This window comes from Gadus macrocephalus, chromosome 13 (genome assembly GCF_031168955.1).
Source record: "Gadus macrocephalus chromosome 13, ASM3116895v1".
Classification (NCBI taxonomy): domain Eukaryota; kingdom Metazoa; phylum Chordata; class Actinopteri; order Gadiformes; family Gadidae; genus Gadus; species Gadus macrocephalus.
The window spans coordinates 11,548,155-11,574,328 of NC_082394.1; the positions used below are offsets into that span (position 1 = coordinate 11,548,155).

General features: G+C 44.4%; 1 protein-coding gene across 2 annotated transcripts in view; it reads left to right on the top strand.

The window, feature by feature from the left end:
- The window catches only part of LOC132470733 (chemokine-like protein TAFA-1), a 112,269-nt gene that overhangs the window by 69,105 nt on the left and 16,990 nt on the right, over nucleotides 1–26,174 (top strand). For both annotated transcript variants that reach the window (XR_009528698.1, XM_060069565.1), the window contains exon 3: nucleotides 17,296–17,436. Coding sequence is in view for 1 of the 2 variants with exons in the window: in XM_060069565.1 (XP_059925548.1) it covers nucleotides 17,296–17,436 (141 nt within the window). In the remaining variant the exon portion in view is untranslated. The remainder of the gene's footprint in view (nucleotides 1–17,295; nucleotides 17,437–26,174) is intronic.

The window sequence follows — 26,174 nt, forward strand, 5'->3', positions numbered from 1 at the left end:
ACAGTCCAAAGCCCACCCTTAAATCTCAGAAAATAAAGGCTTTTCCTGAAAAGGTTACGATGAACAGACTCCTCCCCTGCTTCTTGCCTCGCTCAGCTCCAGGAAGGAGGAGGAGGAGGTCGCTCTCCTCCAAGGTGAGGGGGGAGAAGGAGAAGGAGGAGGAAGAGGCACTCCCTGCCCACCATCATAATTTAAAATTAAGGGCATGCAGCAGTATCATTAAATGGCGACCTTTGAACTGAAATGAGACCCAAGATGCATATTAAGAGCTCAAGACGGCTGTGAGGGAGATGGGATGGGGGATGACAGGAAGGGGGTTGAGATTTTAACAATGGTACACCCACACCCACAAACACCACACCACCGTCACAATCGCTGATGTCTTCTTATTCATTATCCCGGTGGCCCAGACACAAGACCCAGCCCCACATCACCTCTTGGCTTTTTATTGTGTGGACATTTACATTTAATTACCAGACAAAACCATAAACCTGATGATGATCTATGTGTGTGTGTGTGTGTGTGTGTGTGTGTGTGTGTGTGTGTGTGTGTGTGTGTGTGTGTGTGTGTGTGTGTGTTTATCTTTTCTAATTCTTATGCCCATTTTGGTTGAAAAGTATAAACTCTAGTTGGAGGTGCAACACGTGCAGCATACTGGTTCACTTTACCTTGCATTTAACTGACTACCTTTCTCATGCCTTTATTTACTCTTCTCTGTGCAGGGTTGTATAGTATGGCATAATTGCAATAAGCAATAAGTGGATCCTTAAGTGGTGAGGAATAAAAGTGATCTTTATGCTAGCAATGATACTTAAAATGAATTAATATATCACCATTTGTTTCTAAAGCAAACACTAACACAAAACAAAAGGGCAAACCCGATTAAAAGCAAGCTAGAATGGTTGTTGTCAGGAGGTATTGTACAGAACGAATGCCCTCTGCCATCATAGTAATCATTGATTCACTGAACAGAGACATCCGCTATATTCCCCAAGTTCTACTGTGTTGATGCAGGTAACCATGGCCTTAAAGCTGCTGTAAGCAAGAGTGAGAGCAGAACAGAGCATGATTTTGAAACCAAACCAAAAAAACATCCCTTCTCTTATTGCTCCCGCCCTGTGTTTCTACTTCTTTGAGAAGTTCTAAAGTTCATCGAATGCACCTATAATTAACAGGCAAGATAATCTGATCCAACCAGGGAAGAGATGCTCTGATTGGTCAGAGAAGCTGGTAGTGGTCTAAAATATGGTCTCGTACAGAAGCATAGGCAGTCAACGAGAAATCATATTCCTAAAATACATTTCCCTCAGTAATACCTGATGCTGCTATAATAGTTCTTAAATCATACCTATATAGCACCTTTAACCACAGAGACAAAGATACTCCTCAATCAAGTAACTAAAATGGAAAGCGGGGGATTTAGGGTGAGCCATAAAACATGAGCCCGTCTATTAGGACAAAGCAGGGAAGGATTCTTACGCATGTTGCTCAAAGCTTAGCAGTCGTTTTAAACAGATTAGCACCAAACGGCTGCTCCTTGGCAGGGGAGATCTGCATTTAAAAAGGGGGGGGGGCAAGAAATCACAACACCTCTTAATCCTGAAGTAGGGCAGAGGAAGGTAATCAATATCCAGAGAACGGTGCTCTTACTCTCTCTTATCTTAGCTCCTATTCAGTAAGAAGAGGTTAGAGGAGGAGGAGGAGGAGGAAAAGGAGGAGGGGAAAACAAGGAGCAACGAGAAGCCACAGTTAATAATTCAAGCAAAATATCGGTGATTCAGAGCTGTCAGATGAATGTATGATCTTCCAGCGACAAAGGAAGGCGTGGGCATGCCTGTTCTGCTGCATTGAAACATCCTCGAGAGAGCCAAGTGAAGACCCCTCCGATATTAACTGTATTTCAGTGTTTCCTTTTTATTATTATTTCCGCAGTTCAACCTGGCTGTATGAGGGGGAGATATTTCCCACATTATGCTAGGTCTTGTATCTGTCTAGCTGCCAGCCAGCCGAGGATAAATCACTTCCCAGCTAGCTTATTACATGAAATGAAGGAATTCATCATGGTGACAGTCGGCCGTTGCAAGGCGTCCATTGTGATCTATCTCTCAGCAATTGATTGATTCATTAACACACACACTCACTTCTTCCGAAGCTGAGCCACACACTGATGCTACATATGGTGAAAAGAACTGCGGTTCTGTGTCACCGACTCACCGTGGTTTTAGTCACCTCGATCTTTCTCTCTGTGGCGGGGTGCTCGGGCACCACGGCAACGCTGACAATCATGTTGTCACTCAGCTCATTAACTGGGCGATGAGCAAAAGCTTGTGGAACATTCTTCTTACATCACCCGGCATGAGTTATGGTATGACAGGAGTTTTATTATTCCCCCCCGATGTGCTCTAACACCTGAAACCGCCAGACAACTTTGATCGGAAAGACAGGGGGGGGGCATCGGTGCAGCAGACCTAATTATGATGTGTTTAATGATCGAAGAAATGCCTCAATGGAGGCGGAATTTACAGATATGGAGAATATGCTTTGTAATACAGACCGTTTGCAACGGTCTGTATGCAAAACAATGAAAAAGACAACACAAAGGCATGCTACATGCATAGCTATTCTATAATGGTTATTAAGGTAACCTGCTTCTCTCAGAGTTGCTAGGCTCCTCTCCTCTGATTGGCCAGCGTGTCATCAACATGGGTGTGTGTGTGTTTGTTTGTGTCTGTTTGTGTGTTTGTGTGTGTCTACGTGTGTGTCTGTGTATGTGTCTGTGTGTGTGTCTGTGTGTGTGCGTGTGCGTGCGTGTGTGACTGTGTGTTTGTATGTGTGTAACGAGGAGACAAGCAGACAGCAGTCCTTCTCTTTCCATTTGATTACATTAATGACAAGCTTCCAATGGCTGGCGTGCGTAACAATCTAAGCCAGTGATTTTAATTAAAAGGCATTTCAGTTTAGCCTTTAGGCAGCCAGATTCCACATCGATAGATTTGTGAATACAAACAGTTTTTTCTTTTAAGTATTTCAACAGGGCTGACCCGTGCTCATGCTGTTCATCTCCTTAAATGAGAGCGTTCACCGAGGGAGAAAAGTTTCAGCATGATTACTGAAGAACTTTATACAGCGAACTGCACATCAGTGTAGGACTTATTGAAAATTAATGAGCGGGAATTTAAGAAATGTGATATCAAAAATTATAATAAATCATGCATGATGCATAGATGTAAAACGAAAATGTATAATACACGGATAAGTTTGACAGAAGGAGAGCCGAGTAGTTTGCTCGTTAGTGCACTCGAGCCATCTACCTCTTTCCTAACAGTCAGGATCTCTGCCCGCTTCCCTTCACCCACTTATTCTAAACCTTGTGTACGTTCTGCAGAATAAACCCCAGCAGGAGGCCCATCTGTGTAGCGTTGCTAGGTGACATAGTCCACTCAGAGGGAGGGCTGCGGTTGGAGGTTTGGTCATGTGGTACACCTGAACAGTAAAACAACACAATACATAACTCGTTGCTGGGAATAGCTCTAGTTCACTCCGCCAGTGAACCAAAACAAGGAGACTATGTTGCAAGAGTCTTTAATATCCACATTTTAAATTAATACATTTGAGAGTAGTTGGGTAGGGAGATGGGCTTTGTGTTGTTGAAAAGGAATCTGCATCCATCAACCATTGCCAATAGCAAGCTTCCTCGTGAAAGGGACAAATAGGAAACCTTTTCAACTATGTTGTAGTTCTGGTTGTACTACACGCCTGGGTAAATGTATCTGAATGGATACCCATTCCTTTTTTCTGTTTTGGAACAGTGTCAGCTGTAAGAGTGGGCCAATAAGGGAGCTCATCCAGATGAGTCTGTCTGCGGATAAACAGAGGAATGTCACACTGTAACTGCTGGGGATTCGCTCTCCTCTCCCTGCAATCAACCATCTGTTGCTGAGCCTTGAGAGTTACACTAAATTGATTTGTGTGTGAGAAACAGCTGGCAGATATAGTTATTGCATTTGCTCCCATTTAGTTTGCATGGGTGTTGACACACCAGTGCAATAATGTGAAAATTAATGTACAAATTACACAGTGATAAAATTAATCAAGATAAGAAATCTTTTGAAAAAAAAAAGGAATAATAAAACGCCCTTCCTCAAGCGGGGTTGTGAGCGAACCACCACAATTACACAAGATACTATCTGGTCCTGTTTATGCTTCTGCTTCTCTATCGCTGTCTGAATGGCTTCATCATGAGTAAAAAGGCTGCTTTCCTTTGTGCAGAATTCTGTGTCTACTGATAACGAAGGGTTATTACAAGATGTCCTTCAGCGGCAGTAAGCAGCATGCATCCACCCTGACACGGCATCCGCGTCCTCTACTGTCCCTCCAGCTCTCTTGTCCACATAACGGCACGCTCCCAGTAGGACACACCAGGGACATGTTTAGGAGGGGAAGAAAAGTGTCTGACAACACCATCACCATGCAACGTTGGCTTGGAGGCAAAAGTTGTGATCTTCGGCTCAGTGCTCGTTCTGACAGATCCCTGATTTTAACACAGTATATCCATGTACTTGTAGGATAGAGCATGGAGGAGTATATCTTTCTACAGCGACCACACAGTCTTTGGATGTTGGGAGGACCTCTACTGGGAGCTGGCAATGTATCAAATAGAGGGAATGTGCAATTGCTAGCTAGCTGGCTGCTTTTTGAGTCAACCATTGTTGTAGAATGCTCTCACAAAGGGCTCTTGCAGTTCTTTAGACATAACCCAGTATGTTTCCATGTACCAGGACATATAAGAACGAAAATCCTATTACATTCTTAGTGCACTTTAACCTCAGCGATTCTGTTAGTATTCATCAAAAGTGGGTTTTTGAGGGTTCTAGTGGTACACTGACATCACTAGTCTCTTGTCACCACATCATCATTTGTCCGCCATCACTTCCTGGAGTGATGGCCTCACCGCCTGACCTCCTGGGGAACCTTAGATGGTGACTCAGCTGGAAAAATATTTAATGAGAGGGAAGGAGAATGAAGGAAAAAAATAATATTACAGAAGTTTTGGAGGGAGTAGAAAGGGGGGAAAGTGCAAAAACTAGACAAAACCAAGAAATGTTCTGTACAAAAGCCATACAAGATTGACATTGCGGGGAACGTGTGTGCGTGCATGCCTGTGCACGTGGGTACACTGTTTCACGGGCACATTTATAAAAGAGCGACAGAATAGAGACGAGAGGAGCTGATGAGTCCCACTAACAAGCTACTTCATCCAATGAGAAATGGTACTGCCCGATAGCAGCTCTCTCTCTCTCTCTCCCTCTCTCTTCTGACCTACCTTGAAGAGAGAGAGCGAGGGTGAAAGAGAGAGAGAGGGGGAGAGATGGGCTGAGAGGAACAGAAAGAGTGAGAGAAAGAGAGAGAAAGAGAGGGGTAGAGAGGGAAAAAGTGGGAGAGCAACTATTGAAGCGGTTCAGAAAGATTCCACATTACTTCATTGCTTGTACAGTGAGCAAGGATACAATGGCTTTTAATCCACCCCAATGATAGTACAGTCATGACTCCGATGCTACAGGGTTACACAGGCAGAGGAGCAGGGTACATGAAGGATAGACACGATTGCAAACTGCTGACAATGCTGTCACTACCAAATCCTTTATCTCCTGCCGGATCCTCACTGGTCATGTGCAATGGCCATCACCTACAGTTCCTTCACCACACATGACTGACATGCAAAGAAAACCTGATGAGGTTTAATAGGCCTATATATGCCTACTAAGGAAGCGGGCAGTTCACAAATAGTATGCTTCTGTCTAGAATATAAAGAATTCATAATTAAAAGCCATCAACGAAGCAGCAAAATGTTCACGTTCACGTATTTCTTACAGCAGCTTTTACATCCCTTTGGAGTCAGGTTCGGCTCTCTGTACGTGTTTGAGGAACTTCTTTCCTTGTTCTTCCTCTTTACAACCCGTAATATACGGATGCTCAGATGTTGTTAAGGTGATCAGCCTCTAACCACCCGGTGAGACGCCAGGAAATTGTGGTTCATCTTAAATATCTTTGGAAATGTCAACATAAATTGGCTGATTTGAGATTTTAGATATATTTTTCCCTTGAAAGATAATCTCTCTCTCTCTCTCTCTCTCTCTCTCTCTCTCTCTCTCTCCCCCCTCTCTCTCTCTCCCCCCTCTCTCTCTCTCCCCCCTCTCTCTCTCTCCCCCCTCTCTCTCTCCCCCCTCTCTCTCTCTCTCCCCCCCCCCCTCTCTCTCTCTCTCTCTCCCCCCCCTCTCTCTCTCTCTCTCCCCCCCCTCTCTCTCTCTCTCCTCCCTGACCACCACATCCTCCCCGGGGGCTGGGGCACGCAGCAGGGCTCTGACATTAGTATGCACACAGCCTGCAGTCACACCTTGATGTGCAGCCACATGATTTCACAGTCCACCCTGATGCCACAGATCATATTTATAGGCGTGCGTGCGGGGGCAAGACGGATGAGAAGGGCTTGAAGAGCTTTTATTTGATTTTGTATTTATTTATTTATTTGGAACGTCATATACCAATTTTATTTACAGCAGATGTTCCAGTTCAACCAAACCCAAAGTGTTGGAATTTGGGGAGATTACATTTTTTAAATCCAGATTTTTTGGAATACTCTACATTGTATATCTATGTAAATAATGAGGGGAATTTCATTCATCTTGAGGCAGGGTGAGATGAAATATATCTGTCCTCGCCTTGTCCCGTAAGTGTTTTTACAATTACATCCCTTCGTGGGTGTGTCTGTGTGTGTGCGCGCGTGACCTTGGGAATCAGCCAGGTATCAATTGAAACCTGTCTTGATTCTAATCTTCATAATTAATGGGTGAAGGGCTCCTTGTCCTTTATGATATTTCATCTCTGAAGAAATGAAGACGATGTTTCTGCTTCCTCATTCTGACACCGATTGATTTGTGATGGAGTCCTGGCTCCCATGTCTGTAGGAATGCCACTACCACAGTATCAAAAGCAATCCATGTATCCACACTTTCCGGACACAAAGGATGTCTTGCTGGGTCTGATTGAATAGCGCCATGTCTGATTAGTCACAACAATGAGCAGCGGAAGTGGCTTTTTTGTATTCTAGAGTTTTCTCTGTGAACACAGAGGCTAGCTATCGGACCGAAAATTAGCTCTCTTCTGTGACAAACTTCAACCTGAAACGGTCGCAGAAAAGTGCCGCTCGGAGTGGACGAATCAAAGCTGCATTGTCATTCCTCGAGAAGGTTGGGGTGGCAAATTGAAGGGCTTGTTAATGATAAACTAGCCAATCATATTTCTGTAATGAATCATCTTCTCGTATCTGGAGACAGTGCAGCCTTATTACCCATTTCGTTCACCACCGCCACAGTAGAAATAGATGAGAATGACACTTGTGGTACCACATAAAAATGTTATCCCCGGCTTTAAAGCTTATCAAGCAGACAGTAATGACATTGAGTGAGTGAATTGTGTGTTGTGATGGATATCTCTGTGAGTAATATGACACCAAATTGAGTTCCAACCCTCATATTGTTCTGCTTGTGGACTCTGCAAATAACTCGGGTCCCTCTGTGCTCTCTCGCTCACTCACTCTCCCCCTATATACAGCTGCAGTCTCTTGTCCTGCTCTCTCACTCTTTTTCACTGCCCCTCTCTCTCTCCTTCTCCCTCCCTCCCTCCCTCTCCCCCTCTCTTTCCCTCTCCCTCTCCCTCTCCCTCCCTCCCTCTCCCCCTCTCTTTCCCTCTCCCTCCCTCCCCCCCTCTTTCCCTCCCTCTCGCGCCTTCCCTTTCTCTCCCTCTCCCTCCTTTCCCTTTCTCTCCCTCCTTTCCCTTTCTCTCTCTCCTTTCCCTCTCTCCTTTCCCTTTCTCTCCCTCTCCCTCTCTCGCTACCTCTCTCTCTGGCTCAATCTCTCTGTACACTGCCCTGTCTCTCTCTCAGAGCCATTTTTCATGGTTAAGATTCATTCAAACAGGTGGAGAAAGACATTTTTTTGGGGGGAGGAAACTCATATGGCCGCATCGTGACAGATAACAAATGGTAGTATTGTCCGGTGGTCATGGCAGCCTCCGGGGTCCATGGGAGGATGCTGGGGAACGCTGTGAGCCAAGCTCTATTTGCATCGGGACCCCCTCCTTCCCCCTACACCCCGGACCCTAACTCTTCCCTTCTCCAAGTGCCCTCCTCACAAAGCCTTTGAGGAGGAGGGTAATTAGGTTCCGTAGAGAAGAGGCAGCATTCCACACAGCAGCAAATTACTCCTACACCCGATAGATCGGCTGAGGTCCACACAATCCCAGGAATCAACGGGAACTACGGCAGAAAGGAATGTGGTGGAAACGTCTACCGTCCTGGTTTTTGGACAAGGGGGTTCTCAGGACTTTCTTCTCCATGTGTACCGGTGGGGGTCAGGGGCTTGGCAGTTGTCACAAACAAATCCCCCCCCCCCCCCTCCCCCACGGATTAATAAAGTGGTTATCTATCTTGTTATCTTTCTATCGATCACGTTGGGGCTTATCCCGCTGCACCTTATTTACTATACAAGGATAAATTGAAGCAATAGGCCGCACTATTGCAAGGTCGGGTCAAAAAAGGCTCTTTATGTCGGCTGTGTGCACCCTTTTAGAGTGCACAACGCTTCTGCTCTAAATGCCATATTGGAGTGGGCTGTGTTATTTACAATAAAGAGGGACACAAGAAGCATTTACCACATTGATTTCCCTCGCAGTGTGTTGCTAATTGGTTAGCATTCAAAAGCTACTTTTTCACCGTGATTAATGTTCCACCATGAATATTATACCCTGTAACTTGGAGCCACATTCATGACGTATATTGGTTTTCAAATCAGAATACACCAACGTGATCAATAAGAATTTCCTCTCATCAACCTTCTAATAATATGGACAGAACACTTCCCTATCGAGGTATTATTCAAAGTGACACTTATTTTTGAGGGCCTGTACCACTTTGTGTATAATAGACCACAGCAATGCAGGCTTTCTCCCCCTCTTTACACTAAATGTGTTTAATCCAGGATGGTTTAACTATACATTTTCTGCTATCCTGCCTGCCTCAATGTTTTGTCACAATTTGTGTGCGTGTGTGCATGCACGCACATGCGTGCGTTCGTGTGTGTGTCTGTGTGTCTTCAGTTTGCAAATAGGCGTCGGTATAGGAGCCTGCTGCTTCAAATACACCGCTAGCGCATTAGCTCCATCCACGCAAGGAAATGAAGGAATGCCTGCCTATAAACGTTCCTTGCATATGCTTCCCTGCAAAAGCACAGAGTAGGGCTTGATTATTAACAGAGGGAAGCACCGTCTCTTCCCTCATGCCCCAGCCTGGGTGGAGGAGAAGGTGGAGGAGGAGGGACTCTCTTTTCTGTGTGCATGCATCCATAATTTGCAGCTAAGTGCTCATTGATGCATTATACATATTAGATAATGTATTACGTGTCACCCGGGCGGACCCCGAGCCGTGGCCGGTGTGCCCCCCCCCTCCCACACACACACATCCCCGCCTGGAGGAGCTGTGACTGTAGTGCCGATAGCCTGCGTGCTCTCCTTCTGTCACATTTCTGGGAACACTGACACGTCGTGATGGCGCTCGTGCCCCGGCCACAATTAATCTTTCACCCCCCCAGGAGCGAAAGGATGGGGGGCGGGGGGTGGGGGGCTCGTTCAGGGCGGAGTCATTCCATCTGCCTCCTTCCAGGGATCACGGCGTTCATTCTGAGGATCGTCGTTGTCGTCGCCAATAACGTTCCGTTATTACATAAAAAAGAAACGAGCGTTTTGTGATTTTTTAAATACCATTTAGAGCTTCATTCCAGAAGCCCGCCGCTCATGTTGAGGAGCAGTGACGCGTGTCATATGGAGACTGAGGTCGGACTCCAGCGCCGGGTTCAAATACAGCACGCCGGGAATCAACATAGGAGGCTAGCTCTCACAACCGCCCGTCCCACTACACTCACACAAAATAGGCAAAAGGAGAGACTAAAACGTTGACGATTGTTGACCTAATCTAAATGTCGTGCTTCGAATTTAATGGACAGTATTGTAAATTCAGAATTATTACTGTAGTGTGGTGCTGTAAAGTATTTCTGGCTTCCCTCTGTCAGAATAATGCCTTGTGAAATGGACACTGGCCATGCCTCTGCCCTAACTGCATTTCCGATATCGATGTTACATTTACATCGCAATACATCCTTCCATACCGCCCAATAAAGAAATTGTATATGCCGTCTATATTTCAAATAACAGCTGGTTCAAGTAATCTTTACACCTGAAAAGGCACAGAATGAGTTTACATCCTGCATATGTTTACCATAATCCCCCCACTTTCTTCTGATTCAACTGTGGAAGCAAACTTCCAATTCCTTAGATACCGTAGATCTGTGTGTTTCTTCACTGGTTCTCATTAAATGAAGAAAGAATGTAAATATATGGATGAAACCGACAAACTGATCTTCAGCTTTCTCTCGCCCTCCCCAAGCTGGAGAAAGGACCCTATATTGATAACAAGCAATGACATAGAGCTATATGGCTTCATAGACATATTTAGACACATACACACCACACATATATACCATATGCATACACATCCCACATCGGGGCCTTCCAGAGGCCTGCTTAGCCTTTGAAATTGGGTTTGTCACGCATTCCTTACGGAGGGGAGTAATTTCATGGTGCTGAACTGGTATTGATGGAGCCTGGGTAAATGAGGCACGCAGCAATCGTTAACTTTAATAACCATAAAGATGTGGCCATCACAGTCATACCGGCCTCTCAGAGGAAAGCAATACAGGTGATTAAGAATCGACCTGGGTCCAAACGGGCCGCGGCCCTCTCAATCCTCCCTAATGGAATTACCAGTTAAACATGTCAAGACCATTACCAACAATAGAGCCGTTTGCTTTTCTGTTTTTATATTTGTAGTTAAATGCAGCTTAACTTCATAGCTCCAGCGGAGAGTGATACCCCCGTGGAAGACAAGGTCCATTAAATGTCCTCATCGCTCTCATTCAGAAGAGATATAGCAGACATAAACTCACATATGTGTTGCAGTCTTCCACAGCTTAGGAGCAGGGTAGTCTTAAGCAATACATCAAACTTTATTCCAAAAAACAACACAAGCCAACAAACCCATCACCTGCCGTACCAAGGCGGTAGGTTTGTGAAACCTCTGGTGTGCTGGGTCAGTAGTTCCCACTTCCTGTCAATCATTACGAGCAGTGGTGAATCCCATGGTCCATAGTTCTCATCCTACTCATCTCTCAGATAACTCTCCCCCTCTCTCTCTCACATAAATCTCCCCCTCTCTCTCTCGCGCGCTCTCTCTCTCTCTCTGCACTGCAACCGTGATGTCCTGCTGTTGTTTATCCACCCCACTTCCCCCCGTTGCCCCAGTATTGTGGCAGCTTCTGTCTAGGGGAATAAAGGCAGCAGATCGCAGGGTCAGGCCTGCAGTGTACCAATAGGAGCTGCTAATAACTTAGTAAATGGGGAATCGACCTCAGAGTCTGCTTCCAATAGTGCAATGAGGTTATGTGAACCAAAAGAAGTGTAAGAAAAATGATAGTTCATGCTGGTTTTGTTCATTTTGTTCATGGTTTTGCAGTTATTTCCACAGTTGGCTTTACAGACTAATCCTATTGGGTTGAAAGGCAAAACACTGGGCATTCATGCTGATAACATGTTTGGTAAAAAGGAAGTGACAGAGTGCATGTGGCCCTAGTGACACACTGGGAAAATGTTCTGAAAATTATTGTTCGGTGGTTTGAGACAATCTACAGTCTTGGGTTGAAAAAGCAAACCTGTTATCCTGCCTCAGCAGCTCTTCCACAATTGCGACGTAATAATATATATTATGTAAAATGATGAAACGTGGTGGTCTTTACTCCGCTCTGTTCACCTCCCATTAACACGGGTGGGTGAGCCAGTCAGACTGTGCACTATCAAGTATCCAAATGGAATTATTGTTCAAGCACTCCGTCGGTGCACATCGCCTCTCTCTTTCTCCAGCAGCCACGTGCAGGGTGCCTGCGCCGCAGATAAGGAGAGAGACATGCCTATAATACACTCACACGGCTATGACGGCCCAGCAGGCAGAAATACATACAGCACTGCTGTCGCCCGCACTCTTCTGACTACTTCACACGTCGGCTATATAACGCAGGAAGCAGGACGCTAAGGGCAGAAACACAGCTGAAACTGTATTAGGCCCTGGCAGCAGGGCTTCCTTCTTACCGGGAGTAGGACCCTAACAATGGCTTCAAGACCATGAAAAAAAAACACACAAACTCAGACTCAGACTCAGACACACACACACACACACACACACACACACACACACACACACACACACACACACACACACACACACACACACACACACACACACACACACACACACACACACACACACACACTAAGAGTCATTCTTTCGGTTGTTCCATTTCCTGGGGTTAGCGTGTGACCTCGTGTTACGGTTTCACCACGAGGACACTCTGTGGGCCGCGTCGGGACGGCGTGGCTTCTGATCAATAATGGAGGCCCTATCAGTTGCAAAGATTGTCGTTAAAATAAAATAAAACGGAACGCTCTCACCACCAGCTGTAGAACTCATCCATTTGGAGTCCACACTCGGTGAAGCCTTTTAGCATGTTTAAACGCTGCCCTGAGTAGACCGGGTGCATTCCTGAAGCCCTCCCTTGATGTTTAAGTAATGCTTCATTAAACATACATGCAAACGGGGACAAATGGCCCGCATCCTCTTTGATTGCCCTCTCTCTTAAAAGAATGCTTTAATATTTTCCTTTTAAACTTGAATCTACAGTCAGGGATGCTGATTAGTGTCCCATGTTGGCTGTCACATAGGACTTAATAAGACAAACAGAATAGAGTTGGTTTTCATTGCTGAGATGAATGACAGCTTTTCAATCAAGCTGTGTTTCATGACGTGCAGCAATGGGCAAACAAAAAGGGCTGCTTCTATAATGGATGAATTCATGGCACAAAAAAAAACGTTAGAAAAAAGCAATTGAACTCGATAACAAATGAAGTTCCAGACAAAGTCGGAGTTTGAATGAGTGAGTTGGGCCAACTTAAATAAAGAGTACAAAGCTGCTACACATTTCACGATTTCTGTAGATATTATCTTGGTTAAGATTAAATCCTGTCTTCAACGTGGAAAGCATATCTATGAACCATTTTTAGAAAGAATAAATCATTAACAATGGGGGGCTGAATGTGTACTCAAAAGGCCTGACATGTCCCTAACAAAATGACTGGGACTGAATATCTTGATGGGCTAGAGAGCAGTTACAAGAAGAGTCTTGGAGAGAAACAGAAAGAGAGAACGGGTAGAAAGGATGGGCTTAGTGGGTCTGTCTCCAGAAGAAATTAGGCATTCGAGTATGCAGGCTCAGGCGACTTGTTTTCACCTGAGTGCCCACTGATTAAGTTGTTTCCAAGAGGAGGAGGAGGAGAAATACATGAGAGGGTTCTCGACTTTTCCTGGCGTCCCTGCTAGTGTCCTTCCCGAGCCATATGCTGGGCTGAAACGACTCAAACTCCTTGGGAAAGATGGAGAAAAATAGCGACGGAGGGGGAAAAACACAGAGGACAGAAGGTGACTGAAATGACACACGCAAGGAGTGAGTGTTTATCTCGTGTCACAAAAAAATTACCAGATGCAGTGAGACCAGAAGGCGGCAGGCTGTTCTTTGTCATTCAAGAGGATGAAAGCAGAAAGCCCTGCGCTCCTTCCTCGAGGTTCTGCTGGGAGTGTGCTCGCTGCGCTGCAGAACACTCGTCACGGTGACCTTGTGTTATTGGGACAATGCAGCTTTTAGGGGTTGGTTGTTTTTAAACCGTGAGGGTGTATTTGCATTCCTACAAACATCTTTGTGGAGCAAACTACAACCCCGTCACTGCAGCAAAACGATCGTTACTATATTCTGAATGTCATCACAAACATAACTGTGACAAAGCAGACATCCCAGGCCTCATTTCCGAACTAATCTACTAATTCCCCATGCTTGCTTCGTCCTGTATCCATTTCGCAGTTGTTGTTGCCTTTTTGTTAGAAAGCTCCTACCCTCATTAACAACTTTTGATTGGCCGATGTGCTAAGCTGTAAACAACAGGGGCATTGATTTCTTCAGACATAATCACCTCATCCAGTCGTGTAATGGCTGCTGTCAGTGTGGGCAGCCGGGAGAAAAATGGGCGGCCGACGGTCCCGTCGTTGCCCTTCACCTCCCCTCATCAAAGGCCAGAGTGCACCGCCACCCACTCTATCTCTGTGGGTTGGTTTAACCCTTTTAGCCAGCCGACAGGCCCTAAGTACTCTATCCATCACAACCTGCACACACGTCACAAGTCATTTACAGTCGCGCATCACAGCCGCATAAACAATTACAGTGTACCTGTGGGTTGGCGATCGTGCACACATGCACATGCCCACAGACACACACACACACACTGCAGACACATGCTCCTCTCCCCCCACACACACACACACACATAAAACACGAATCCAAAAATCACACAGGCAAACACACACACCCAACCCTATGTGTAAATAAAAACAAATTTCTAGTGGCTGCATCCCAGTGGTTTATGCTAAATGTATCATGACAGACACATTACCATCGACATATCTCTGCTAATGTACAAGCTAGTACGACAACTAACACAGACTCACACAAAGACTACACAAAATGGTCAGCATCAACTCTCATCCAAAACTGGGAGTCATTTTCACATTTAATAGATGTTGTCTGAGTGGCCAATGGTCCTCTAAGTGTCTGTCTTGGCAGGCTCAGCTGAGCTATAGAGAAGAGGTCTGGTCCAATAGGTTCACATTCATTTACCAGATGGCACTAGGTGATTGGTCAATAGCATAGTCTTGGCCCACAGTGAACCATTGCTTATTGGTTAAACCTGCATCAATCAAGTGTGCCAGCACGCATGCATATGTCAATGTGCATGAAGGTAGGGACATGGGAAATGTGTTGGTTTCTTAAAGTGAACTGTTCATTGGCCCGGTCCCATTCAGGTGGTTGATTCATTGGTACCCACCTTTAAACTCGTAGCTCAGTGGTTAAACAGCAGTTTTGATTATAACATACATAAAGGGTTATTATTGTTTGTCTTAAAAGGCTGGCTCACTGCTGCAATAAATGTTACACAACAGATACAATAGATAAATAAAACAGTTGTTCACATAAAAGTCCACTGCTCCTGTGGAAGAAGTCCAACTTCCTTCCCCTAGTTTCAAATAGTCCCCTTTCCGAAAGCAACATAACTGCCTTTTCATTAACATAAAAAATGTTAATGAAAAAAGCTCACCATTTAACACCCGACCTTACTGACTTTGCTAAAGGAGTTTAAATTTCATCATTTACCCATCATAATAGTTCAGACCTACTGAGCAATCTTAACTCAAGCATCAGACAACAAACCACAGGCCTATCGGGTGGATAAAGAAGCTGTTTTTACAGAGCGTAGACCGTGTGATGCGAGTGTGATGTCTGGGATTTTAGCACACTTGGGAGATTTTTTTTCTTTTCCTCTTCACCAATCTTTTCAGAATCTGCTCTTGGCCTCTTCCTGCCCAGAAATATCACAACAACAGTCGTTCAGGAGTCACGTTAACACTGCATGACAGCAGCGTCCAGCAGAACTGCAAATGTTTGCCTTTTAATCCTCCGCTCAGCTGCCTTTGGTCTGGCCTCCGTGCGACAGTGACGAGAATGGGAGAGGAAGAGTGTGGCCAAACTTGTCTGGTGCCTCTCTGAGTACACTATTTAATATCCCAGGCTTTTCAAAAATTGTATATAAAACAACAGGGGGCGGGAAACACATTTATCTTTTTGTCACATCGATTCCAGACATTGAGTAGTCCTACATTTCTGGGAGTTTTTTTTTTTCAAAATAGGATTGAGGGAAGTTTCTGGCATTTCTACCTATTTCCTCCGCTCAGTCTTCTTGAAGAGGATCTATGCTCTATGCTCTTCCTGTTTACTTCTCTCCTACAATTCCTCCTTTGTTTCTCTACCTTTGTCTTTCTTCGTTTCTATCATCCTATCTTTCTCTCTTTCTGTCTTTCTTTCTCTCTTTCCGTCTTTCTTCTTCTCGCCACCTCTCCCTCCTCGTCTCGTCTCCCTCTTCTCTCCTTACTCTCCCCTTGCGTCGCGCGTGCACTGCGATGAACTCGGGAGCTTTAATTGTTGGACGAGGGCGTGCGTTGCGGCGGCCGTCAGCGGAAGATAAAGAGCCTCGTCCCGTGGCGTGAGGCAGGGGAAGAGCGGTGATGGAGGGCCGCTCTCCTGCAGCTCCGCTGGCTGCGTTAGCCCTGCGCTTTATAACTGTGAAGGGCCACTTCCAGTGGCTCTCCCATTACTCACCGCCTTGGCCAGGTCCACGACAGCCAGACACACCCTGTTCTCCTTCGCTTTTCTCTCTCTTCCCTCTCTCTTCCGCGCTCTCTGTCTCTCTCTCTCTCTCTCTCTCTCTCTCTCTCCCTCTGCTTCTCTCTCTCCATCTCTCTCTCTCCCTCTCTGTCTCTCTCCCCCTCTCTAGCTTTCGCTTTCGTTTTAAAAAAAGGCCCTGTAGCTTCATCTCCCCCCCCGTCCCCAGGGCAACCATCCCCATTGTTATGGTGACCTAGTGGAGCCCTTAGAACATCCTGACTCCTCTCTTTACCGCAGAGAAAATCATCTCTGACGTGTGCCATTGTCACTCCGGGACCTATTGTGCAGCATTTGCTGTGACGGATGTCCACATACTGTGGCAGTGCCTTGGCAATACCCGAGACATTCCTATACACCGAGTGAATCATATTAATGCCATTTGAAAAGCAGCGAGGATGCATCAGGATGTGGGCTGGTTCGTAGGCAGTGGGGACAGGCAGTGCGGAGGGAAAGGCAATTAAATGTAATAATGGAGATCCCTCCTGGGGCAGATCCTTACACACACGTGGGGAGAAGATCCCTGAGAGACGTATTTTTGCAGCGTGCGTTGTGTGAAAGGATTTTCAGAACATTCCTGGGAACAAGATCTATACATATATATCAAAAAGTGGAACCAAATTGCCATTGACATTTGTTTAATTTGTTCAGAGTTCTCGTTATGCCACGAGAACGATGACAACGCTGCTGTAGACTTGTGATAAAAGTTGAACATTCAGTGTCTGAAAAGAAACGCTGCTTCTCTGTATAGATTGTCACCTGATCATTTAACCTCCTCACGTTGACAATGTCTGTGTTTTTTTTCCCTTTCCTGCAGAGGGAGGGACGTGTGAGGTGATCGCAGCCCATCGGTGCTGTAACAAGAACCGCATCGAAGAGCGCTCCCAGACCGTTAAGTGCTCCTGTTTGCCGGGAAAAGTGGCCGGAACGACGCGCAACAAGCCTTCATGCGTTGACGGTGAGATAGCATCACGTGTCTTCTAATGTGCTGTGTTGCGGTGTGTTGGTCGTAACATGTGTCAGTTACTAGATGCTGGTTGAAGGTTTGAGGAGCAAACCAGATGAATTATTCATGTTCAGTTTTCACTGTTTTTACATAGGAGATATACAACACCTAACATAATTCCACAAAGGGTAGCGTAAGAAGTAAAGCCAGGAAAGACGAGAAACTAATGTCGTCCAAAGTTGGCCAACATCGCTTGGACATGAAGTTTTGGGGCAATATTTTCTTTCACCGTAAATCTTCTCCGTAGATGTTGATATAATCTCCACATTACCAAGAAGGCTTTGACCCAGCTGCATTGAACAATGTCATAATAATATATTTATGTCATGATAATATATTTGCACATTGTAGGTGCAAATATATTATCTTATCCCGGTAATAAGGGCTGCAACAAATCTATATATAGAGGTAACAAGGGTTGGCAAAAAAAAATAAGATATATCAAGGTAACAAGGGTTGCAACAAACATCCATACATCAAAACAATAATAAAAATACATAAAACTAATAAAAAAAAGATTTATCGAATAGCCGTATAATGCAATATGGGTTATGTGCTTACACATAAACCTTATGGCCAGTGGCCTTTCACAAATCTTTATCCTTCTTTGATGGCAACCATTCAATTGAAAACTTTTTATGTGTTGCTGAGAATCATGGGAGAGGGAGCACGACTCAGTGTTGATGGCTGAGCACCTGAGCGTTTGCTGCCATGTGGTGGATCACTTTGCCTGGGGCCGCCCAGACTCTGGCAAATGAATAACTAATAAACACAAGCCAGGGGTTTTCTGGACAAGCACGTCTGACTTGTTCTCCCTGGCTGAGGGAACAATTGTCAGCGAGACACAACACCCCCGGAAACAGAGGAGGAGGAGGAAAATCAGAAGCCCGGTAAGGCAGAAACAAAGAGGCTACAGCTTCATGGCACAACAGCAAAACTCCTGGCTCATCCACCTCACCCTCAACCTTCACCGGGGATCAAAGTCATCTCTGTGACTGGTCCCCTTCGTGCCAATAAGGAACGCCACAGGAGACCCCTGTATCATGAGTAATGCTATAGGGCAGGGCTTTGACCCCACTGCACACACAGTGGCTTTCACAGGTTGGTTAGCCACGGCTGACAGCCGAGGAACCCCGGAATATGAATTAGGAATGGGCCGCCACAAGAGCTTTGAGCTAATTCAGTGTAAATAATTACGCTGCAAGGAATGTTTCTAACTTTTTTCTTCAGCAGAGGGTTGCAGGTGGCTCAGAGGTAGTCAATTATGGTGTTTGGTTCACTTGTTTGATAAATTTGCATGGTTTAATTTAATTTATTTTTTCTGACGTTCAGATACAATAGTGATAGTGTACAAAAGATAGTGTACGGAAGAATATTATACTATTTTAACTTTGCATAATAATTGATCATGATGATGTCATATAACAGTAAGTTTGACGATTGTTTTGGTTGTCATATACCCATCGTAGCATTATACTATAATAATATTTCCTAACTATAGCACTTTCTTTTAAGAAGATGTTCTTCATTTAAACACTGTTTTTTATTTATTTTTTTAAATGAAAATAAATCCATCTAAGAGAAAAACCAAAGGCTGACATAAATGGATGAAATTAAGAGACTGGTGTTGTAACGTCAGAATGAGAGCAAGAGCACGAGAGAGAGAGAGCGAGAGAGTGAGCGCGAGAGAGAGAGCGAGAGATGAAGACAGAGAGAGAGAAACATAGCAATGGTGCATTTTTGGGAAAGGGGAGGGTAGCTAGGAATGGTAAAATAGAAAAACTTTTTTGAGGGGAAGATGGAAGGATGAGGTTGACCTGAGGACGGGAGACAGAGAGAGAGACAAAGAGAGCGAGATAGAGCCAGAGGATGAGGGAGGGAGAAAGGAAGAGAGAGAAAGGGAGAAAGATATTGAGAGAGGGAGAAGGGGAGAGAATGGATGGGAAGGAGAGAGAAATTGAGAGAGAGACAAAGGGAGAGAGACAAAATAAGAGTGTGAGAGAATTAGGGAGGGAGAGAAGCCCTGTGATGTTTACTCCCAATCTCTCCGTGAGCTTGGGGGAGACTGACTTCCTGAATGAGTTGCTCTAATGGCTGCTGCTTTAATCAATAGAGCTCTGATAGAGGGGGGAGTGGTGATTAAAGATAGAGGCGAGGAGGCCAGCAAGACCATCTCCCTGGACAGTTCCAGCACCATGCTGCCCCAACAAACACCTTTTAATCGCAAGGTCTTTCTTGACTGAATATTAAACGCGCTGAGGTGCACCACTTGTGAAGTGCGCAGACAGTCCACACACAGCCAGGGCATTTATAGTTGCCGTTCGGCCCCAACATTGGTGCCGACACGTGTTTGCGTGTGTGTGTGTGTGTGTGTATGTGTGTGTGTCTGCATGCGCGTGCGCCTTTGTGTGTGTTTGTAGTTGGAAGGGGTTTTGACGTCCCCCAGAGGTTCTCGATACTTAAATGCCAATCGAAACCTGATAGTCCTGTGTGTGTGTGTCTGTGTCTGTGTGTGTGTGTGTGTGTGTGTGTGTGTGTGTGTGTGTGTGTGTGTGTGTGTGTGTGTGTGTGTGTGTGTGTGTGTGTGTGTGTGTGTGTGTGTGTGTGTGTGTGTGTGTGTGTGTGTGTGTGTGTGTGTGTGTGTGTGACCCCCACTGGGCATCTGTCCCTGTGCCTGCATGAGGGATTAAAGACTTGTGGAGTCAGTGGCCTATCCCCTCAGCAGCTACAGCAGTGGGGCCCAGATGGGGCCCTCTCCCTGGGCCCCACAGTTATTAATGTGGTGTCCAGATGAGGAATGATGCTGTGGTACCAGCTCATCTCAGCAGGCCCTGGGGGACACCTTCTGACATGGATGTCCTATAAGAACGCACCACAACACACACACACACACACACACACACACACACACACACACACACATACAGAATAACACTCATTCACATGTGCACACACTCAAACACACACACACACACACACACACACACTACACACACAAACATGCACACGCTATAAACCACAGACATACACAAATTGCTGCATGGATGCACGCATTCAAAACCCATCATGATGAACATCAATCGCAAAATACACATTACACATCTACCAATATACGGCTTGTTGTGCCTCCCTAAAAAAACAACACAGGTCATGATTGCAAGATCGGAAAACCTGAAGGAGTACAAGCAGCTCTTACCCTTGGCCCTCTGATGCAGAGCTAGCCTATCAGCATACATATATATCATATACATTATGATGGCTAGCCGTGCTAGACTAGCATCATCAATGTAATACAACGCGGAAACAGCACAAAACTGCCCTGTGTATCAGCATTCCATGCTCTAGGCAAAGCCTTGTTTCAATGGTTGCACTCGTGGGTTAATTGCCCTCGAAACGCTGAATGATTTGGTCCTAATTAATGTACGGCAGCGCGAGGACAGCTTTCATGGTGGAGAGGTGTCAGACTCTGACAGGGGGGCCGGCTGTCAGATTATCCCTGTAGCTGGAATTGATTATTAGCTCTGACAAGGAGGACTTTGTCCCAGTTATGTCATGGCCAAGCAGGCTCTTAGTGAAGAACATCCCTTTTAACAAGTCAAACGCTGCGGCCTCTCTCTTCCAGGCCTCGCTGGGCCAAACACAGACACTCACGTTCGATGCCTCTCAGTGCAACCCCCCCTTCATCCTGGTGGGTGATATGGCACAGCCACAGAGTATATGTGCCTACACAGCTACACACACATGCACGCGCCACACACACATACGCGCACACACACACACAAAAAAAAGCATGTGCACAAAAGACCTCCTCATGTTCTACATTTCATTGTAAAATTGTACGCATGAATTTGGTTTACATGAGAACACATTCTCTCTCATGTCCGGTGTCCTTTTGTAAAAGAGATGAAGGCACTTGCCACTGATCAGGAATAAACCCTTCTGTATGTCTAGCACAGTGGTTCCCAACAGTCGTGTACCCCCTGGGACAATTGACCCCCTAGCATTACGCCTGCTGCCTAAAATGTTTTTGTTCTTAATTCTGCTGCATAGAGAAAAAGTGTATATATGCATTTACATACATGTATACATAACATATATACTAGGAGACGGAATAAGCGATAATTCCATCTGTTTCTCTCGATTTCAAACCGGAATTTTGGGTAACATCCACGGCTATTCAAAGTGATACATAATAATAATAATACATTTAATTTAGAGGTGCCTTTCAAGACACCCAAGGTCACCTTACAGAGCATATAGTCATCATAAATCGTTTAAAAAAACAAGACATTGTATAAAAAAATAAAAAAATAAACATAATAAATAAAAAATAAATAAAACAAAAACAAGACAAAACAAAACAAACAAACAATCAAAACAGTGATCAGTTAGACGTTGTGTGAGAGTTTGAACAGGTGAGTTTTGAGTTGTGACTTGAAGGTTGTAATGGTGTCTGACTGTTTTATGTGTGGGGGGAGGGAGTTCCAGAGCCTGTGTCATACAGAGCCTACATGTCATGTATTAAGTCACTCATATATTGTATAAATATTACAAAGAATTTATGAATTGAACGAAGCAGCTTTTAGCTACACTATCAATATGAATGGGGAGTGGGTGGTAGAGGTTCATACAAATTGTATTATGCCATATCTGACATTCATTCCCCCGCCAAGTAGCTCCAGGTGTCTTTTCTCTGAACAGTGTGTTTCATTGTGAGTGTTATGAGAAAAATTATTATAATATTAATATATGTAATTATTAATTATATATTATTCCTATTGATACTTTGTTCTCGGAACGACAGCCATCCACTGAGACTTGTGGGCGGGTCTCTGCCGCTTTTGCTATTATACCGGCGGATAAATGACTCTTGCGCCCGGCGCAAATCTGAAAAGGGTTGCCTAGAAGTAGCCTAATTACCCGTAGGTGTTGTTTGGGCGTAACGTGCAATAAACCAATGAGAGTGCCGTCTCCCATGCCCTTTAAGAGCCAGGAGCGCATTTGAATCTGACGAGTTGATATTTTGACAGTGCGTTTGCAGTCTCCAATGAGACAGATGCATGACCATATGAATTTCATACTTCAAATGGCTCAGTTTATGGCCAAATAATATGGCCTAATTCACACATGAAATAGCGTTTTCTTCTACAACTTCTGAAATACTGAGTCGTCATGTAAATTTCGGCAAAGAAAACTTAGCCTAATAACACACATATGATGTACGGCCCTCTGGCCGCTCCTGTCTGTCTCTTAGTTGATGTTGTTAAGTGTTCATTCTCCACCAGTCCACACATCGTTTCTTACCAGTATTGTATACATTATCGTTATCGACTTGGGATCCTAATTAGGCCTGCATGATAAATCGTTATAATATCGCAAACTCGATTCACACCTCTGTGGATAAATATATATTTTTTTTTTAATTTCTAAAAATCTTTTTATTTTTTTAACCTTAATTTACAGGTGTGTAGAGTTGGTTCAGTAGTTATAAAAGGCCAGCATTAAAGACAATCTGCTGCTATATGCACAAAATAAATCAATCCGTTTTTGATACTCTACTTTAATCAGTTATAACGGGACATATGAAACGCAACGTGCTAGAGGTGCCAAAAAACTGTTTGGTACTGCCATTTATTTTTTTTGTCATTGTTCATGCGTGCAATAAAAATTACATTTTGTGAGAAAAATCCTGGCAGAAAATCGTGATATCAATTCTAAGCTAAAAAATCGTGATTCATATTTTTCCCCAAATCGTGCAGGCCTAATCCTAATATGCATGTGTTCCCCTGTTAACGTACATTGCCATGGACTGTATTATGCGTTACTTGTTTAGTTTGCGTGTGTTTAAACAGATGGAGTCACACACGCGCGCCTGCATTCATTCATTCTTTTTAACACTCACTCGCGGTAAAACAATGTTTTCTCATGATCAAATCAATCAATCCTAAAAGTTATGGGCTTTTACACGATGTCTGTCAAGAAAATATTTGTTTGCTGTACGGTGTTTGCAGATGCATTGATTTAAATACAACTTATTACCGCTGTATCAGCCTTTTTTTCCCAAATAATTTAACCAACGTTATCATTTACCCTAAAACAAGATTTTGTTTTGGAAGGCTGCATATAGCCTACTTTGCTCGAGTTCATTATTGTTATTATTTTAACGCCTGGCATAGCCTACTACAATGTTCATTCATGCAGCCTCTATGGAAAAAAAAAAATTCCACAATCCACATCATAATATTTCAATAAGGCAAATCGTTGGCATGTATGTAATGTGTATAGCCTACTGGTGTGTAAGCTTATGTTGCAGTTCCGACCTGCCATGGTACTTCAAAATAGCAAGACCAACTGTGCTATCCGCTAGTGCACTTAGACCAAGTATTTGTCGGTCAGTTGCGCAGCTGCTTAATCGATCTGTAAGATAGCACCATGTAGGCCTATCATTAGCGCCGGAACACGCCTCTGCTTTTCACCGACACGCCTGTCAGGGCGCAAGTTTAGGGGCGCAGGTTTGCTGCGGGGGGAAATCGGCTTTGCGCCGGGTGCAAACTAGCCAAGATACACGCTTCGGTGTAGAAAGTCAATTGCACTATGCAAGATAGGGCCCCAAAGAATCCAGTTAGAGGTTGGACGGAGGTTGGACACACACACACACACACACATACCCACACACCCACACATAAATACACACACACCAACACACACACACACTCAGGGGAGAGTAACTCAAACTTCCCCACCAGGAGAGGTTATTGTCTCGGGAGGAGGTGAAGATCCTTCGTCACATCCCTTCCATTATTAAAGGAGTAATACAGCCAATACAACACTTGACATTGTTATAAAACATCTATTGGTGATTTATAGAACACCCCAGGTCCTATTTTACAGTTTTTTGTAGTATTTCACTTTGCTGTGGCTAAAATCAATTCCTGTAGACGCCATAACGTCACATGGACCCATTGCTGCAGTAGTAGTTACAATGTGGTTCAACGGGAGAGTATATCTTCAAATCTCTGTAGCCTCTCAATAACCACAACTCAGGGTTCTCTCAGTATTTGGACAATCCTCTTGCAAGAAATCAGTCATTTGAGAGTGGACACAGACATGTTCCCTCTTATATCCAGAATTCACTTTGATTATAAACATGATCACCCTACAACATCTTAGACGAGCAAAGCCCATTTGTCCTTTTCTGGCAGCAGGGAGCCAAGATCTGCTGGGATCATATAGGCTGCGACATGCCTCACACAGTGATCATTGAATAGCCCTTAAACATCAACTTGCCAGCCTCTGTGATAGCGGCATACCGAAGCGTTCATTAAAGTACAGTATCAGTAAAGATCTTTTTCCAGCTCCTTAATCATACGGTTGTTGTGTCGTTGAGACGGGGTAGCATAAGCAATTCTGGATAACTTAGAAAAAGATCACACTGTTTCATGACCAGTGCTGGCAGGGCAGCAGGAACAAAATAGAGATCCAAATGCAGATCAGACCACGGTACCCGGGAAATGAAACAAGAAAAAGGCTTTTAATAAAGAATCACAGGTCCAAGAACTGGCAGGAAATACACAAACAACGGGCGAACCACAGGGACCCCCAAGGACGAAGGGGCATGAGAAATAAAACAAACAAACAAACAAGGGAACAAAGGAAGGGAACTTGTATATATGGGGAGAGACTGATCGAAGAATGAGGTGCATATGGGAAGATTGTGACAAGGATGAACAGGTGAGGGGAATGAGGTGCAGGCAATATATGTGAAGTGAGGGGAACAGTCTAAGGACTGGTGGAGAATGAACACTTAACAACATCAACTAAGAGACAGACACACTGGAGCAGATCACGGGAAGCCTGACACGACAGTCAGTGACCAATAGCAAATAATGATAACGTAAATATTACGCACATAGGAAAAATAGGATTTGGTGTGCGTTGTACATCTATACACCAATATACATTTTATAACAATGGGTTGTACAGTGTTTCATGATGTATTACTACTTTAAGGTGTGATTATATTCATAACATTTGACCTGCAGATCAGTTTCTCTTTCGTTACTTTTGTGTGGCGTGTCGGCAACATGGCAGATACCTGAACATTCTTAATGAGGTGTGGCATTTTTTGTGTTAACGGAATATATTCCATTATTTATAGACATAAACCCCAAAAATAGTTATGCATAAAGAAATACACTGGCAAGCAAAGTACAAAAAAGTAAATTCATTATCTCATGAAAGAACAATTTTGATTATATTTTTATCTTCAAGATGTGGAAAATATGGACATGTCGTAACAATAAATAATGTATTGTTATGAGGAAAATTCAGGTCAGAAGATACACACAAGGCCATCCAGTTCTTTTTTGTACAGACGGAGCCACAGCCTTGTTGCAAGTGTTAGTCCTCCTGAATAGCTATTCAATGTCAGCTGTTTGTTGTGTATGAGGCCCAGAGAATGAATGAAGAATAATGACAGTCATTGGGTTCCTGGGTCTCGATCTCCATCCCTCACTAATCCACTTCATCGGCGTGTGGCCCCCTCCACTACTTTACTATGACCACTGCATAAAGCATGCTCTTGTCTTGATACAAGCAGCATTTAAACCCAGCCCGCGTGTGACTGGGAGTGACTTGTGTAACTAAACAGCTTAGTGAGTGATGTTTAAGAAATGAAGTAAATCTGTAAA